Consider the following 18,572-nt stretch of genomic DNA (forward strand, 5'->3'; position numbering starts at 1 on the left):
AGCTCTAGCTCTCTAAGCATCTCCTCTGAGGTGTCATAGAAGACCGTCTGTTAGCTGCCTGTACGGGCATTGAAATCCCCCAGGAGTACGATATCTCCATCTTTGGAGAACTCCCAAAAGACATCATCAAGTACAGAGTAAGGAGACTATCCTCTGGGTGAAGCATATACTGAAGTGTTGGGAGGAAAATAGCATATGGCAATGTACAAGAAACGTCCAGTCTCTGCCCTAAGCCTCACCCACAAGTATCTGGCATGATCATCTCTCCGAACTATGTGCAGTAGTGGTTGGAGCTCCTCTCTGAAAAGAACTGCTACACCTCCTGATCCTCTAGTCCCATGTGCAGATCTGGTGCATGTCCGGCTAGCTGCGTGCAGTAGTGGTTGGAGCTCCTCTCTGAAAAGAACTCCTGCACCTCCTGATCCTCTAGTCCCATGTGCAGATCTGGTGCATGTCCGGCTAGCTGTCTCCCATCTGTATCCTGATATCTGCGGCATCAACTCTCCTGGAGCCTGATGAGTCTCTGAGTAGAAAACAATGTCTCTGTCTCTGAAGCTGTCCTCAAAGGCCCCCACATCAAGTCTATACGAACCATTACAGTTCCAAACCGCCATCTTGAGAGTGGTCCCATAGGTCTCGCACAGTCATGTAGAGCGGTGCTCTGTAATCACTACTCGTCCATTTCTGTAGAAAGCTAACTTTCCCTTCTCCCTTGTTGCTATAATCTCTGGCATGACCTCTCTCATATGTGCAAGCTGTGAGAGCGTAAGATCATCTCCTAAAAAGATACCTGTTTTCTTGAGGGTTGGCCTCTTCTTTAAAAAGTCTTTCTTTTCTTCCATGGAGGGAAAGCTCAAAATGGAGCCCGTTCTTTTGAACTCTCCCCATTACCTTCACTCTTCTTGCCCACTCTCCAAGCTTGTGTGTGCGAGGGCTTCTCCACCCCCATCATGGACATGAGGCTCTTCACCTCTTGGTCCACCTTATCTGAATCTTTTAGGCCGGTCACTCTCACGTGTAGAGCGCGTACCCTTCTTCGTTGTTCCTCTTCTAGTGTCTTGTTGATGATGTCGGGTGTAGTCGGAATTTCCTTGCCCTTTCCCTTCTTGACAACTTCAATCCATTTTTCAGCCTCATCCATCTTCTTTTGCATTTTGGAGAGAACCTCCACCCATGAGGTCTTCTTTTCTCCTTCCTCCTTTATTTCTTTGACTTGTGCTCGTATACTATTCAGCTCATCGATCATTGATGGTTGAGTTTCTCCATCTTCAAGGCGTCCTCCCTCTTTGGTTTCGTCGAGTTCCTTCCGAAGGGCTGAGATGCTACCTTTTAAAGCTTGAATTCCATCCCGGAACTCCTTGTGTTCTAGCTCCCTCGCCTGTTCCTCCCTCTTTTTCCATTCAAGAATTAAATTCTTCTCTTTCTTCCATTCATCCATGTGGGCTTTGCATTCTTTCAACTCCCTTTCAATGGTTGTCATCCTCTTGCTTGTGACCATGTAGTGCGCCGCCATCTTTCTTGCCTTATTTGTTTCACTTTCTAAGAGAGAGGAGAGAGAAACCTATACGCACCGCATTATGCATACATGTGTTTCCACATTCAGTCTACATCGCATATATTTGCTTTCTGTACGTGTCAATTTGCAATTTCTGTGAGTTCTGTAGTTTCCAAATTCCTTGTAAAAATCCCTGCAGGTCTGAAAAATGCAGGATTTTGAAAATTCGAAAATCCGGAAAAGCCGAGATTGTAAAAATTCCTGTGGAAATATGAGAGAGAGAGAGAGAGAGAGAGAGAGAGAGAGAGAGAGAGAGAGAGGAATTGACATGAAGTGGCGGACTTCTACTTTCAGATGCACTAGCCCCAAAGGCTGGCGCCCCTTTCGGTATTTCTTTCTTATTGATGCTTCACAAGGTACAATGTCCGAGGGTCCTCTCTTTGCTGTTGCTCCCAAGCTAATCTGCTAGAGGCCTTGGTTGTGCTTATAAACGTTCTACATGTGACCTCTGGCCTAAAAGAAACTCCTACGAAAAGCTATGGCTCCCAAAAGCTCTCCCTCCAAAAGCTGGCACCCAGGGGATAATTCTGTAAAACATGGATCTGTACGGATGCCATGTCAGCAGCCCACGTTTTTTGGCACGATTTACAGGTGGGGGTCCGTATGGCAGTAAGGAGTTCACTATGCTTGAATTTATAGGATCAGGGCCCCTCGGCCAAAGTCTTCAAGCTGGGTTAGGGTTAGGTTTTTAAGCCTAACCCCTTGGTCCCCCTCGACCAATCTTTTAAGATGGTAAGTGTGCCACTCACAGACTTGTGACATCAGGATCTGTGTGCAACCCATTTGTAGAATCACGCAAGGCCTTAATAGAAGTCCTCATAGGGAGCTTCTTGAAATGTGCAAAGATATCCGTATTTATCCTATTAGCCTTGGATATCCATGTCGATCTTGAAGCATGATAGGAGAATTCAGATTTCCCCGTCTGAATGGAGCTAAAAGTCTCTTTGGTGTCAATCCTATGGGACAATGTAGGGCTAGTACAAACCAACACTTGACTGATGTACCCGCCTGAACAGCACGGGAGGTATTATTGAGCTATGTATGTGTGTTGGACTGTTAACATACTAAGGAACCATGCATACATTCTCAGAAACCAACATCGGATTGATTTTTCAACACGCATTTTGGGCACTTTCTTGGCACAAATTAACACTGGATCGATGGTGTCATATGCACAACTCACCTGGCACAAACCATCACTTGATTGATGTGTCAAAAACCTGTTCTATATTCTGTGCTAGATCTAGTGTAAGTGTAATCTTTTGGAAGGAGTGTGGAGTAATAAAACACGGAAGGATGGCCCCTCTAGGGACTTGAGGTTTATATGAGTTTGACAAATGAAATGTTTGCGATTCTATCTCTTTTTGACTAATGGATCAAAAACATCTCGACGAGTTCGATGTGAAATGTAAGACCATGATGTGATTGTCTAGTCGTGACTTCTGGATGAGTCTAATGCGAAATGTTAGACCAAGATGGGGGGTTCGGGAAATGTTGAAAGAGAACGTGACATTTACGCATGGTCGGTGGTGTGTACAGACTTGACTTGGCATGATTGCATGAAGTCATTGTCTACTTATGTATATTCTTGAGTTTGGTTTTGACAAGTGCAATCGACCAAGCTTATCTCAGGGTACGGAATTATTGAAGTGCTGTCCTTGTTTACCGACTTTTTCCTCCGCATTTTCCACTGTGCTTGCTAGCTTGCTGGTACAACTGGTAGGTGACACTGACATATCTTCTTGCAACATTTAGCTCTACATGCTCAGTCCTTTCGAGCATGTTTATATTATGGACTGCTTCTATATACTACCTTGTAGTTGAGGTTACATTATCTCCCTTTTGTACTCTTGATTCTCATATCTCATTGGAGCAAAGAAGAACATGGAGGTTGCAGGCTCTCCCATAGTATGTTCTTGTCTAAAGTTTTGTCCAGGTTTGCCTCCAAGAGCTCAAGTTTTCTTCGTCCCTGTATTTCTTAATTCAAGAGTTCTTAGTGCAAAAGGATGAAGAGTTATCTTTTTGCTTCCATGTGCAAATGCTTGATATATGAGGTTCCTGGGGGTTTCTCTTATTTTGCAAAATCGAGTTTAATTTTCAAGCACGCAAAATTGGCAATATTGATAAATTGAGGGAAAGCAAAGCTAGGTTTGGGTTATGGAATTATTATCTTCTGTGTTTACTTGAAGCAGGATATTGGATTTGAAGTGCAGTCCTGCAGAACCCATTTTTGCCTCCGCAGCTTCTTCTACTGGTTACCGAGGACATAACTTTGAATCGAAGGGGTTTGCCTCCCTCACGTTATGGAATATGAAGACCTGGAAGCCCCTGGTATGCAAGGGTATCAAATTTCATTACTGTCCGTTTTGTTATTTGGGGGGAGGGGGGAGGTGTGTTGTTCAAGTTTGCTAGGTTGAGGGCGAGACATCTATTTTGTTTGTAGACTGTCCTGCCACTAGGGGAAGATCCACCTACAATCACATCTATTTGCTTCAATCATAATGGAAGAATGCTAGCAGCAGGAGCAACAGATGGCTTAATCCATATTTTTGGTATCCTTTTGGATGTTTTTGCACCTCATGGTACCGCAGTTTTCAAATTTTGGTGTCCTTTTGACGTTATGATCGTAACGAGGAACTTCGTCATGAATCTTGGAAATCCCACATTACTGCAGTGTCCAAGTTCTCTCTTTTAACTTAGTGATACAGATACCTATGGTAGACTGCCTATTACAGGCTGGCCGGCTCATGATTCAGCAGTTAGCTGTGTAAAATTTGGACCCGACCAAGCTAGCATCTTCAGTCTAGGTGCTGATGGAAAGGTAGTGTAAGTTCAGGAGCTGCCAACAGATACATGATACGTGAGTCTAACAGGACACCTTTGTATTTTGCAAATGGGCAGGTTTTTGAATGGAGCTTACATAATCAAGGACAGGTTCTTCAAGAGCAAGATGCCAGCATGTAAGCATTCCAGGTCAAACATAGATGAGCAAGTTGCAACTATCTAAGCTTCTGCAATCAGTGCTTTAACTTTCTTGCCTTCTGTTACAGGTTTTGTCGTGTGAACGAAGTTGCTGTACCTCGGCATGAAATGGCACTTGATGTGCGAGGGAACATGCTGCTTTTAACATCCAATTGTTTGACCTCCCCCGTATACCAAGTAAGGCTTCGAATTGTGTTTAATGAAAGGCATTGATGGGCGAGTCTGGAACTATTGAAAGATGTGAAACAGGTACATGTGAGCAGACTGATAGGAGAAAAGGTTCACTTTTAACAGCTTATTGTGGCCCATAAGGAGTAGTGGCTAGGTACCTTTTTTAATACCTGTAGAGCATTCAAAAGATGTTAATACAGAGTGGTTGACTTGGAGGTTTGAATTGAATGTATCCATGAATGGAGATGGCAGAACATGACAGTGAGAAGTTTAACGAAGACACCGTATGCAAATGTGCTGAGACGAGCCAAGCACATCCATGTATCTCAGTCCTCCATAGACATGATATATATATTTGTTGGATCATGAGTGACTTGAATGGTAGTGGCTGGGTGTGGTGGGGAAGGTGGTCCACTGTAATCAGAACGTATATGGTATGAAGGAATGTTGAAAGATGATTTCCTAGCCTCTGGGGACACAGGACCCCATAATATAGCTCTCCGCACTCCTCTTCTGCCCCCTTTCTGGAAGCATACAAGGCCCCTCGACTCGGGTGACTGCCATACTATTTGGGATAAATACTTTGTGTAGCTCCCACCCTAGTCAATGTAGCATGCCCTCCGTAAGGTTGGCGCTTCCCTATTCAAAGGTGTAGAGTATCAGAACATAAATGTCGTATGTATCACAATGCCGCAGTGGATCAACCCTACTTTGCAGTAGTGGCCGCACACTGCCAAGCCCACTGCACTGGTCGCAGGGCTACTAGCCACCTGCCACCTATGAATGGGATCAGATTTCGGCGGATAGATTGACGCAACCACTTCACCAAGGGATGAAACTCTAGAGAGGTACCCTACCAATGGATCTTTCTCTACAGATATACTACAGCCTGACTCATTGAAGCATTGCTTGTGGGCTTGCCCTTAGGCACACTCTGTCAGGGCGGAACAATTTGTTTCTTGATGTTGATTAGCACAGAAGCAGCAAATTCCAGGCTGGCATTCTGATACTAAGGGAAAGCTGCAGACCGTGTTCATGCATGGTGTGTCCCTGGGCCCTCGCATACTTAATTTGGGTTCCTACTATTGCTTTGAGCACGAGATTCCGGATTCTTCATGGTTGCCAGCATCTCTGTGTGGTGTATACGGAAGTCTCGCTGCATGCATATTTTGGGTGGAGAGCCTTCTTCCAATGCTGCTACCTTGACTAAGATTCGGTTAGGGCTTTTCTCCTCCCTTTACACTGTTAGAGCAAGCACAGCAAATTTGTTGGAGGGCTCCTTGAGGTGGGATGGACATCGTTGGTCTTCAGCTTCATGGTCGGGGCTTGGATTGGCATGATTCTCTTCTGGAGCGGTTTTCTTCCGTGGCTATAGAATCTCTAACCTCGGTCTTGACTCTCCACTGTGTGTACCAGAGGGTTCCAAAAGAAAATAAAAAAATGTAGCTGCTCTTGTTTTGGTTTTGAGAGAGAACTTGATTATCAGATATCACTTCAAGCTGCCCATCCACCAGTAAGGGATGGCATTTAACAATGACCTTCCGAGCATTTCAAACCTTCTGAATCAGAAGGAAAAGGGTACTGTATAGGCTCCCTAGGGTTGCATGATTCATTGGGATTTCTTACAAGAAAGATTTGCAAACAAGGTCTCAAAGGGAGAGTGCCACAGATAACAGGCTATTGTTCAAGCCTGTGGAGTTACAATTTAAATTCAAGCAGGAAGATTGGTTGTGCTGCTTTCTCATCCTGGGTAGAACTAATTGTTTGCCTCGTACGATGTGCATGTGTTTTTTCTGGCATTAAATGGAGTCCTTTATTGCATTAAAAAATGATCTTCACCTTGATTGCTGCTGTGAATAGAGTTCGTTCTTGCATCAGTGGAAATTTGGAAAAGATTTTGCGACTTGATTCATTTATCTGTGAACTCATAAGTAAACATACTAGCTCAACAGTTACACATACAGGATGATTTGGTTTGTATCAGATGAGTATATCTATCGCAATGCTCGGCTTTGAAGTCTGATATGGGGATCCTCTGTTTCAATTGTTTTGTTTAAACTGAATAGTCTTATCGTCCACTTTGACTGAACAATTGAAGATTCCTTTGCTTTTTGGAGGGCTTGTTGAGCATCCTTAACTGGTGGTAGCAGATGTCGTGCATTCTCTTAGCTTGGTTCCACGTATTCATGCAGTTGCAGAAGAAGCTGCAAGCTCAACACACTCTCAAACACAATGGGGCAATCACCTCTGTAGATTGGCATCCTACTCAAAACAAGTACATTACTGGCTCTGCTGATCATTCAGTACGGATAACATCAGTTCTCTCTCAGGTATCTCCGTGTAAAAAACTGTACGCTGTGCATGAACATTCATTCTTCTCTCAATCGCCAGTATTTTATGATATTGTCAGTTTCCGTTTTCCTCAAACCATTTCTTCAACTAATGGTTTTTACATCAGGGTTGAATGATTGCTTTGAGGGTCCATGTTTAGATGACAACAAAACTGCTCTTTTGCAAGATCAAGGCAAGAGTGTTGTTATGCCCTGATTTTGAAGGTTAATCTGATGGTGATATCACGGCCTGGCACATTGAAAGTAGCTTACGGAAATGTTGCTCATGGACAATCATTGAAAGGCACTTACACCAATGCTGCGTAGCAAAAAACCCCGTATCCGGTCTCAATGCACCATTCAACGTAATGTACAACAACTCTTGTGCTTGTGTGTGGGCTAAGTAATAATCAGGGGATTCTGTTCGTTCCAATCGGGTGAAGATTCTAGTGGTGACAGCTATTGACAAAGAAGCGGTAACGGAGAATTGGGAAGAGAGTAACATCAGAACAGAAACTTCTCGGTAGAATTTCAGATTTTGAAAAGATTAGCAGAGTCACGATTCAAAGGACAGCTAAAGCGGCTACTTAACATTGCTCGCGTGGAGATGCATTTAATCCTACACCGAGCTGTGGATGCAAACATCTTGCGGTGATTTGTCAAGGTTCCAAACCAAGGACGGGAGGCCATGAAATGATCTTCGGATGTTACCCTCACCCGAGTTAGTCTTAGTAGCATGCATTTGCCAACATGCTTGGCTAGCTACTTTGAGATGGTCAATACATTTGTTAAAGACAATCATTTTGATTTACCCTTGTAACAGCAAGAGATTTAAGAACTGAATTTCTTGTCAGTGTAAAGTAGTTCTCCTTCCAGCTTCAAAGAGAATGGGTCTATGCCTAGAAAGTGAGGATGCATTTTAATAGGTAATGTGTACACACAAAACTAGTAGCATTATAAATTGATTGAAGGTTTGGGGTTAATATATATTGCACTCACACCCATTGGAGAAACGACAGAAGCTTCTCTTGTTTTCAACCTTTATTTCTTGTTAAAGATTGCTCTCATTGTTTGAAAGCCTTTTAAGTGCCAATGAAGATACCCTGTCTTTGATACATAGGTCCAAACTTTTTTTTCAAAATCCTTGGTTTAAGTGTCTGCCTGGGATCCCTTGATTGAGTGTCATTCAAGGGTGGAAGTTCTAAAATATTGAACAGGCTCATCGTGCCCAAGGCGGTGTCTAAGGTTGCCTCACAGCGCTGAAATCAGTGACAAAAGCTTCACCTTGCGAGAGTAGGTCCCGACTTCCCGGCTTGCTAAAGGAAAAAAAGTAAAACAATTATTGAACGAGGCAAGAGGAGGGATGCCACCTTTGTGATAGAAAGAGCACACGCCTTGCTCGTTCCCCCCTTACACTTGCTTTTGTGGATGGCTACAACTTCAGTTCTCTCAAATCATGCTCCAAAGGTTTGAGTCAGAGCTCACCAGACTACTAAAAAAAAAGGGCACACTTTGGTTTTTAGGTACACTAAAATTTGTAAAATTTTACTGGTTTTCTTTAAGGTAAGCTCTAAACCTAGCGAGGATCTTGCAATTTTGGCCAGTCAAAAAGTACACAACCCTCGATTTTCGTGAACATTGGCTTGAATGTGAAGCTAGCATTTGAGATGAATGGTCTAATTAAATTTAAGCGATCTTGGATTGAAGGTGTTACTCCTCCCTTCTATTGCTGTTTTGGATGAGCTTTTTTCCAAGAAACAAAAGGTTAAAAGGTTTTGCCTTAGTGAAGTTAAGCGACCTTGGGTCTAAGGTCTTATTTCTCCTTTTTATTGCTATTTTGGAGAAGTTGTATTCCACAGACAAAAAATTAAAGCTTTCATAGTGACCATGAACGCCATGGATGTGCTTCTACACGATAAGTATGTCAATCATAAATGTTTCATATGGTGTAGTTTGAGAGTAAAAAATTAGAAAGTTCTAGGAGGGCAATGCACCCCCCCCCCCCCCCCCCCAAAAAAAAAAAAAACCCCGCCCCGGTCCAATATCGAATAATCATAATTTGTGAGCACATATTTATGAGAAGAAAATCATTTATGAGCACACATTGAACAAAAACCAATCACAGGCACACGATTAATATCATCTCATGAATGGAAGACCCAAGAGGAGAAGATTCATGTCAAATATGTGACTAAATGTGCACCGCATTAGGGGAGGACTTATGTTGCAGAAAAGTCAAAAAGTAAATTAGGAAAAAAATAATTTTCCTAAAATCATGGTGAGCTGCTTCTTCAACCATAGCTCCCTAACATAGTTGTAGGTGGTTGCCTCGAAGACGAGCACAAGGAATAAAACTACCTTTGGTCAAAGTTGAAACCATCTCTTGTTATGAAACCCACTAGCTCTTGCATGCTACATTTCTGAAAGGTAAGTAACAAACGCACAAAGCGTTGAAACTTTAAGGAAACCTTGACAAGTAATTAATCTACTCATGATCAAGATTTGAGAAGGCGCGTAATAAGTGATTTCTTGTGTGCATGAAATCCCATTAAGGAGCATAGCATTTTTTTGACACTTTTTAGCTCAAGGAATGGCCATGGGTCTTAATATTCTGATAGAAACCCATTAGCAACCCACATTGAACAAAGTGTGACATGACTAACTTGATCCACTATGTTTTCACAGTGCATTCCTTGGCTGGTTGAGAATTGTGGGAGTTTATCCAAACAAAACAACCGCTTGCTACAATCTTGCACATATCTTGGCGTGTAACCAAATCACAAGAAGAAAGATACATGAGAATTTACACACCCAACATTTTTACTAAAAAGACTTTTACTAGTTGTAAAAAAAAGTCACATACAACCAAATCAAAAGAAGCAAAGCATGTGAGAAATTAGATGTAGCTTTTGCTTTATAGAGAAGCAATTAAAGAAGGGAAGAGGCCTATATCAAGTCATCTAGAAATTAAAAACCTTTGCAATGCCTTGCTTCTAACAAAAGACAATGAAGAACATGGGGTTCTTTGAAAATTTTCAGTGGTTGATTTAGTCTCTTGCTTTCCATTTTTAGGCTTGCTACTTTCCCACTCAATCTCCCCACTGTATTTTGAGAAACCCTTACTTTTGTAGCAATCTATCTCCTTGTTTTTTGGTACACCCCTTATTGCATGGTGCCATAATATGCACCTATAGATCTCATAAACCTTAGTTGACTATTCTATGCATGATGCATACTTGTAGATCCACATGTATGATAATTTGGCACTAGTGCTACAAGCTGATTACAATTGTCTTTAACAAACAAAGTGTTACGTGTGCCAGCTTCGTTAAATTTGTGCTCCCTACCGCGTAGGTGGCAGATCTTTCGAATTTTTTGATAAAATTATGTACCATAATTAAGAAGACTATTTTGTTTGTCTCTAAGCTTGCCATACTTTTTGATAAAATGTATGTACCATAATTAAGAAGACTATTTTATTTGTGTCCAAGCTTGCGATACTTAGTCTTGCATTAAAATTTGTGGATGACAAATGTATTTTTCATGATCTTAATTGTTCAAGTGATATGTTTGTGGCATCTACTACTTCGTTTATTGGTTGTATAAACTCAATGCATATTACAAATATGTGGAAGGTTTGGCAGGTGTAATTTCTAATTCAAAGTCTTTCGTAGATGCAAAATTGTGGCATACATGTTTTGGTGATCTGAATTATGTAGGTTTATCAAATTCTTAGATGGTTGCTTCATTGCCCCCTCTTGAGGCGCCATCTATGTGGAGGGTATATTTTGAGAAGAATGCAACATTCTAAGTTTCCAAAGGATGGTTTTGTGTGGTCTCCTGCAAATTGCAACTTGCCTGTAGTGAGATTTGTGGTCCTATCCATACCCTATCTATTTGGACTCATTTTTACTTTGCAACTTTCATTGAAAATCTCAAGGCATGAATGGTTATATCGGCTTAATGCAAAGTCCACATTATTATGTGCTTCAAGCACTGACTATTCAGGGCTCAAACTATATGTGGATGTACTATGAGTATCCATGTCAAAAGAATTGAATTTATTTTTGGATAGTCGTGGGATAAACACCAATCTTTATTGTTATATACCCCTCAATAAATGGTGTGCTGGTAAGAAAAGTGGGTCACTTATGGAGATGGCACAATGTATGGTCAAAAGCCTAACTTTGCCAGATGCGTTTTGGTTAGAGGATAACAAATTTGTTATGTACTCCATAGGCGTCCGGACCACTAGAGCTTTGTAGTTTATCACTCTACATGAAGATTTGGTATGGAAATAAGCCTTCTATTGCTCACTTGCATGTATTTGGTTGTTAAGTTGAGCAACAACGTAAAGGATTAGATGATAAGACTATCATTGTTGTAGCATTTGTTCATTGATAGCTAATATTGCTTGGAATGTATATGAGATGAATATAAAGATTATATTTTTGAATGGTGATTTTCATGAGATGGTGTATATTACACAACCTTGTGATTTTGTCTAAGAAGGGAAGAAAGGAAATGTGTGTACATTGAAAAGGCTTTGTATGTTTTAAAGAAATCTCCTTGTGCATTCATATTAGAACATACCTGCTTACTTGGTTGCACATGGTTTTCAATATAGTCAAAATGAGAGCACTTTGTATGTGAAACATGCAATGATGTAATCTTATCATTGTTCTCTATGTTGATGACATGATGCTCATTGGATCAAATAAGAACCACATTTCAAATTGTCAAGGCTAAATTGAATGCCTCTTGTGAGATTTTTTTCTTTGGTCTTTTGCATCGTTTGGTGATGGAGGTATTGCTTTGAGTCAGAAAAAGTATATTGAGAATATTGCACAGATGGGCTTTAAAAACTATCGCCATTCCTATTCCTATGGAGACACATGTGAAGCTTAGTCTTTATGATTTGGAGATTACTTTTATGACTCTCTGTCAACAAGATATTGGCTACCTTATTTTTGTATGCATTACAAGGCCAAATATGTTACCATATACATGTGGTAGTGATGTGTGTGAACACACTTAGGACCATCGAGGCATTTTTTCCCTCACTTGGAAGTTTTTTCCCCGGTGCATTGTGTATACGCCCATTCATTCTAGGGATGTCTATCTTTCCATAGCACACTAAGTAGTACACTCTCTATTATGTGCCTTGAGCTTCCTTCGTCTTCTCCAAGGTGTGTGCGTTTTCCTGCAACCCTAATTCCAACAATTGGTATCAGAGAAGGTTGCATCCTCCCGGGCTTAGTCGCCAGCAGCTCTAGCATACGCCTGCTCATTTTCTCTGATTTCAATGAGCTTTGGCAAGCATTTGCAGGTCGACAAAATTTTTGGGATACCTCGTAGAGCTTAGTGTGCTCAGATTTTTGATTCGGGCTCATTTCGGCCTCCATTTCCACTGCAACCTACTTTACTGCACATGCTATTTTGTTATTTTGTACAGAATTTCTATCAGTGCCGTTTTTTGCATTGATTGTATTGTCTGTGAAGCGCACCGTTACTCCTCACATTCATTCAGCGAAATATGCAAAACAGGCTTAGGATATTCTGGCTGGTCTTTATGCAAGCCGTAATGAGGTAAAAATTGCATTGCTGCGTAAAGAGCCATTCTGGCTGGTCTTTATGCAAGCTGCAATGAGGCAAAAATTGCATTGCTGCGTAAAGAGCTGGAGTCAAAGATTATGCATGAGAAAGATGATATGGACACTTTCCTTGCTGGAGTCAAGGATATCAATGAGCAACTTATTTCTGCAGGTGAAGTCATTTCAGACAGTTCCCTTGTGCAGACTGTTCTTGATGCCTACTAGATTCTTACCAGACTTTTGCTAGTACTTGGAGACTTATGACCCAAGGAAATCCTGAAGTTGTCAAGTTTGTTGCATTATGCACATTGCTGCTGCTGCTACAGGAGTCACTTTCCAAAAAAACAGGACTAGACAGCGTGCAGCTGAACAGGCTTTTATTGCTGCTCAAAGAAAGGGTGATAACAACAATGAAACCACTCTTATGATTCTTCTACGAGTGGAAAATCACATGTTCCTAATGCTTCTTCTGGCAGCAATTCGTCTGAAAATTCTAGTGATAAGGGAAAAAAGAACATGCGTTGCCATTATTGTAAAGCTAATGATCACTTGATCAAGCAGTGTCCTAAGGTGAAGGCCAAAGAGGCTAAGAAGAAAGAGGGTGGTTCCACTGCAAATGTTAGTTCCACTACAAATGCAGCTATTGTTGAGTCTTATATGAAAGGAGACTGTGATGTTGATGTTGATGCAGAATGGGCTTTTAGTGCAGAGTTTACCTATAATCCTGCTGTCCACGATGCATGCATGTCAGTTGCTGCAGATTCACACGTGTGGTATTTTGACAGTGGTGCTACAAAGCATATTACCTCACATCGTATTCTGTTCACCTCTCTTGAGTCTGTCCCTCATGGGAATTCATTTACTTGTGCCAACAATGCCTCTTATCCGGTTCAGGGAGTTGGAAAGATTGTGTTTACTGCTGCAAATGGTAGTTCTTTCACACTTATTGATGCACTTTATGTACCTGAGATCAAGAAGAATCTTTTGTTAGTATCTGCACTTACTAGACTTGGTCTTGTAGTCAAATTTGTGGATGCCAGATGTATAGTACATGATCTCAGTTTTGATTATGAAATTGTTGCATCTGGCATTTTGTGTCGTGGGCTGTATAAGCTCACTTTGTATGACAAGTGTGGACAAAATTTTGCAAATGCAATTGCAGATTCAAGGGCTGTTTCATATGCAAAACTGTGGCATGCACGTTTTGGGCATCTAAATTTTGCCAGTTTACTGCGTTTGCAAAAATCTGACATGGTTGCTTCTTTGCCGCCTCTTGAAGCACCTGTCAAACACGTTTGTGAAGGCTGTATTTTGGGTAAGATGCAGCGTTCTAAGTTTCCAAAGGATGGTTCAGTTAGGGCCACATGCAGGTTGTAGCTTGTGCATAGTGATGTTTGTGGGCCCATGCAAACTCTGTCCTTGAGAAATTACCTTTACTTCGTGACTTTTGTTGATGATTACTCCAGGCATGATTGGGTATTTTTGCTTAAAGCAAAGTCCAAAGTTTTTATGTGCTTCAAACAATTTCTGGCTATGGTTGAAAATGTCTCGAAATGTACTATGGGGAACCTCCGTTCCGATCGAGGGGGGGAGTATATGTCTCATGAATTTAATGCATTTCAAGCTAGTCGTGGGATAAAACACCAATGTATAGTGCCTTATACGCCTCAGCAAAATGGTGTTGATGAGAGGAAAAACAGGTCACTTACGGGAATGGCACGATGTATGGTCAAAAGTCAAGCTTTGGCACATTGTTTCTGTCTTGAGGCCATCATGTGTGCCACTTATGTACTAAACAGGTGTATTACGAAAGCTTTGCAGTCTATTACTCCATATGAAGCATGGCATGATAGAAAGCCTTCTATTGAGTACATGCGTGTTTTTGGCTGTTTGGCATATGCTTTGATGCCACAAACACAACGAAAAAAAATGGATGATGAGGCTGTCAAATGTACTTTTGTTGGTTATAGTGCTGAAAGCAAAGGTTACGGGTTGTATCATCCACAAACAAAGCATATTCTGGTTTCACGGGATATTGTGTTAGTGGAAGATTTTGTTCAGCCCTTGTGCTGTCATGTACTAGAGACAATAATGTATGCTCACAAGACATTTATGACACTTTGTTGCCTCTTTTCAGTAGTGGAAGTATGAATAAATTCCAATAAGGAAAATGTACAACCTATGGGGGTTTCAAAAAATGTTACAGATCAGCCTATTACAGATGCAGATGTATATGATGTACTTGATGAGGAAAGGGCTGAAAATGAGCAAGCTAGAGGTATGCCAAATGGCTGGTGCGTACATTGCGTGACAATAAATTGGATGCACCTTTATCTAGTCGTACTCATTCACGCTCTCTCTATGCATCTTATGCATCAGATTGTTATGCTTTGGCTGTGTCTAGCCTACATGATGTTGAGGAACCTCTATCTTTTGATGAAGCATAGAATTCAAAAAATTGGATGGCTGCCATGCAATCAGAATATGATGCACTTATAAAAAATGACACATGGAATTTACGTGATTTGCCTCCTGGCAATAAGGCCATTGGTACGAAGTGGGTTTACAAGTTGAAACGCAAGCGGATGGTGAGATTGATTGCTATAAGGCTCTACTTGTTGCAAAGGGTTATGCACAACAAAAAGGCATAGATTATGAAGAGACTTTTTCTCCCACTTGTCGTATGACTACTGTGCGTTTTCTATGTACATTGGTAGCTCATTTTGGTTGGGATGTACATCAATTAGACATTGTTACTACTTTCTTGAACGGTGACATATTTGAGGAAGTTTATGTAACACAATCTCACAGTTTTGTCAAGAAAGGACAAGAGGATAAGGTGTGCAAATGTAACAAAGCTTTGTATGGGTTGAAGCAATCTCCTCGTGCTTGGTATGAGAAAGCTGACACTCATTTGGTCAAACAAGGCTTTCATAACAGTCCAACAGAAAGCACATTGTATGTCAAGTGTGAGGGCGATGTACTTCTCATTGTTGTTCTTTATTGGCATGATTTGTTGATCACTGGTCCCAATGAGGCACATATTGCTGAATTTAAGGTTGATTTAAATGCTACTTTCAAGATGAAAGATTTGGGGCTGTTGCATCATTACTTAAGTATACAGTTTAAGCAGTGTGATGGTGGTATTGCCTTATGTCAGAAAAGTTACATAGAGACATTGCTATGTAAGTTTGGACTTGAGATTGCAAACCTATTGCCACTCCCATGGAAACAGGTTTGAAGTTAAGTCTACATGATGTTGGTGATCCTGCTGATGTCATTCTTTACCAAACTACTATTGGCTGCCTCATTTATGTATGCAACACGAGGCCAGATATTCAGTTTGTAGTCTCACATGTCAGTAGATTTATGCTTAACCTAGGGTCTAAGAATTGGCTGGCTATCAAGAGGATTCTCCACTACTTGAGTGGCACTTTACATCTTGGCTTGTTTTATCCCAAGGGGGGATCATTGCCGCTAGACTTACATGCTTTTTCAGACTCAGATTAGGTCGGTTGTTTTGACACGCGAGCCAACATCCATCGTGTCAGATAGAGATCCTAGAATGACCAGTCATTTCTGGAAAGGTTCTTTGAGCATCTAGGTACAAGATTGAATTTCTCTTCGGCGTATCACCCACAAATGGATGGCCAAAGTGAGACAGCCAATCTTACGATTCTCGATCTACTAAAGACTTATGTTACAGAAGTAGATCAACGCTCACAATGGGGAAAGTACTTACTCCTTGTAGAGTATGCGTATAATAATATTGTCCATAGTACTACAAGAAAGGCACCTTTTGAGATCATAGACGGAAGACCCAAAAGTCCCTTTCTACTTAAAGTACATGGGAAGATCTTTGCTACCGATGAGTATAGCCTTGACCTACAAGAATCTTTTCAAAATATTAAGGAGGCTATATCCATCTCTCAACAAAGACAAAAAGCTGTGTCTAACAAGCATAGAAGGGCCTCGGCATTCAAAGAAAATGATTGGGTCTTACTTAAGTTTCCCAAGGCTCGATTGAGGAAAACGACAAGCAAAAATCCTACGGGCCATCAAAAGTATTATGCTAAACTAGCAGAAAGGTACTATGGTCCTTTTCAAATCTTGAAGCCAACCATTGAGATGGCTTATCAACTCAAGTTGCCCAACCATTGGCTGAAACACAATGCTTTTCATGTGAGCCTACTTAAGCCCTCAAAGGAGAGCCACCAAGTGAACCAATTATTGAAGACCCACTAGAAAGCGAAGCCCAGGAAGAGGTGCTACTACCCAAAGCTATCCTTCGGCATAAAGACAAGGTACTACGACATGGTAAGATTATCCAACGGTATCTTATTAAGTTCAAAAATTATCCTTTTGAAAATGCTAGATGGATGCAAGGAATATAGCTTAAGGATAGTATGAACCTTGTCAATGCTTAAAATGCTACATTAGAATAAGCAAATGTACATGTTTCTTGTAAGTGACCAATTTTTTGCCTTATAAGACTAATTCTCTTTTTATTGTGCACAAATTTAAATATTATGCATGCTTAGAATCATGTTTGTGATGACGACGCCTCTCAAACACCAAGTAGAATTTTTCACTCTACTTTGGGAGAATGAAATGGACTAAAGAGCAGACATGTTTGTGGCAGATACATCTCCCAAGCACCAAATGGATTAGTCATCCATCTTGGAGTGATGTCGTAGGGTAAAAAGGGATCCTCTTGTTCCTAGATTTTCAAAGAGATCTTTTCAAAAATTACTGGTCATTCTAGGATCTCTATCTGACACGATGGATGTTGGTAATCCATGATGTTTGAAAATCTGAGATATGAAGAGAGTTGCCATTTGGTGTGCCTCAATAGTCTTTTTGACAGGAATAAAGTGTGCTTGCTTGCTAAACCTGTCAACTATTGTCCATATTCCCGTATTCCCATGGATAGACTTGGGTAATCCAAAGATGAAATCCATGGATATACTCTCCCATGGTGAATTTGGGATAGGAAATGGCTGGAGTAATTCAGGTTGCTTCCCTCTATCATATTTGGTCTTTTGGCATACTACACATTTTGAAACATACTCTTGTATGTCCACTTTCATGGTAGGCCAAGAGATATACGTCTCTACTCCTCAGAGAGTAGGTTGATTACCTCTATGCCCCGCATAGGGAGGAGAATGGGATTCATACATAACTTTCTCACGAAGGGAATGGGTAACACATAGCCTATTTCCGTGGAGAAGATAACCATCCTGCAAGGTGAATGGTTCCTCTTTCTTCCCCAAAGCAAGGGCTGATATTATGTCAGTAGCATACTCATCTATCATAGAGGATAGATCATTGTGAGTAGCTATAGACACCGCATTAACTTTTGGTCGTCGTGAAAGTACATCAACCACTTGATTGTGCTTACCAGCTATGTGAGCAATATGGAAATTAAATTGCGAAAGAAAATCCACCCACCTCATTTGTTTGTCGGAAAGCTTGGTTTGCGTCATGAAATACTTGAGACTTTGGTGGTCAATTCGTAGGATAAATGGAGTCCCCAATAAGTAGTGCTTCCATGTGTCTAGGGCATGTAGAGCAACTAAAAGCTCTTTCTCATAAATGCCCAAGACTCGTTCATCAGCATTGAGCCCTCGACACTCATATGCTATGGTATGCCCTTCTTGAAGCAAAACTACTCCAAGGCAATCACCACAAGCATCACATTGGACTTCAAATGGCTTTGAGAGATCCGGAAGCACGCGGACTGGTTGGAAAGTAAGCTTCTCTTTGAGCTTATCAAAAGCATTTTTCTCCTTAGCAGTCCATACATACTTAACGTTCTTCTTAGTTAAGTTGTGTAGTGGTCCTGCTACTTGAGAGAATTTTGCTATGAAGTGTCTATAGTATGCGCACATACCAATAAATTTTCTTTGCTCATGTAGATTCCTTGTGTTAGGCCATGCT

The 18,572-nt window shown here is 41.1% G+C and overlaps 1 protein-coding gene across 5 annotated transcripts in view; it reads left to right on the plus strand.

The window, feature by feature from the left end:
• LOC147454909 (uncharacterized) overlaps positions 1 to 7,891 on the plus strand; it is a 116,761-nt gene extending 108,870 nt beyond the window's left edge. For 2 of the 5 annotated variants that reach the window (XM_086516724.1, XM_086516727.1), the window contains 6 exons: positions 3,748 to 3,886; positions 3,999 to 4,107; positions 4,264 to 4,376; positions 4,457 to 4,515; positions 4,606 to 4,714; positions 6,901 to 7,891. In XM_086516724.1, the coding sequence (XP_086372850.1) occupies positions 3,748 to 3,886; positions 3,999 to 4,107; positions 4,264 to 4,376; positions 4,457 to 4,515; positions 4,606 to 4,714; positions 6,901 to 7,176 (805 nt within the window). In that variant the 3' untranslated portion in view covers positions 7,177 to 7,891. The other 3 variants (XM_086516725.1, XM_086516728.1, XM_086516726.1) reach the window with 3 other exon arrangements.
• Positions 7,892 to 18,572: the final 10,681 nt, after the last annotated feature.

The sequence above is a fragment of the Adiantum capillus-veneris genome, chromosome 7 (assembly GCF_014529385.1).
Source record: "Adiantum capillus-veneris isolate H3 chromosome 7, ASM1452938v2, whole genome shotgun sequence".
In the NCBI taxonomy this organism is placed as follows: domain Eukaryota; kingdom Viridiplantae; phylum Streptophyta; class Polypodiopsida; order Polypodiales; family Pteridaceae; genus Adiantum; species Adiantum capillus-veneris.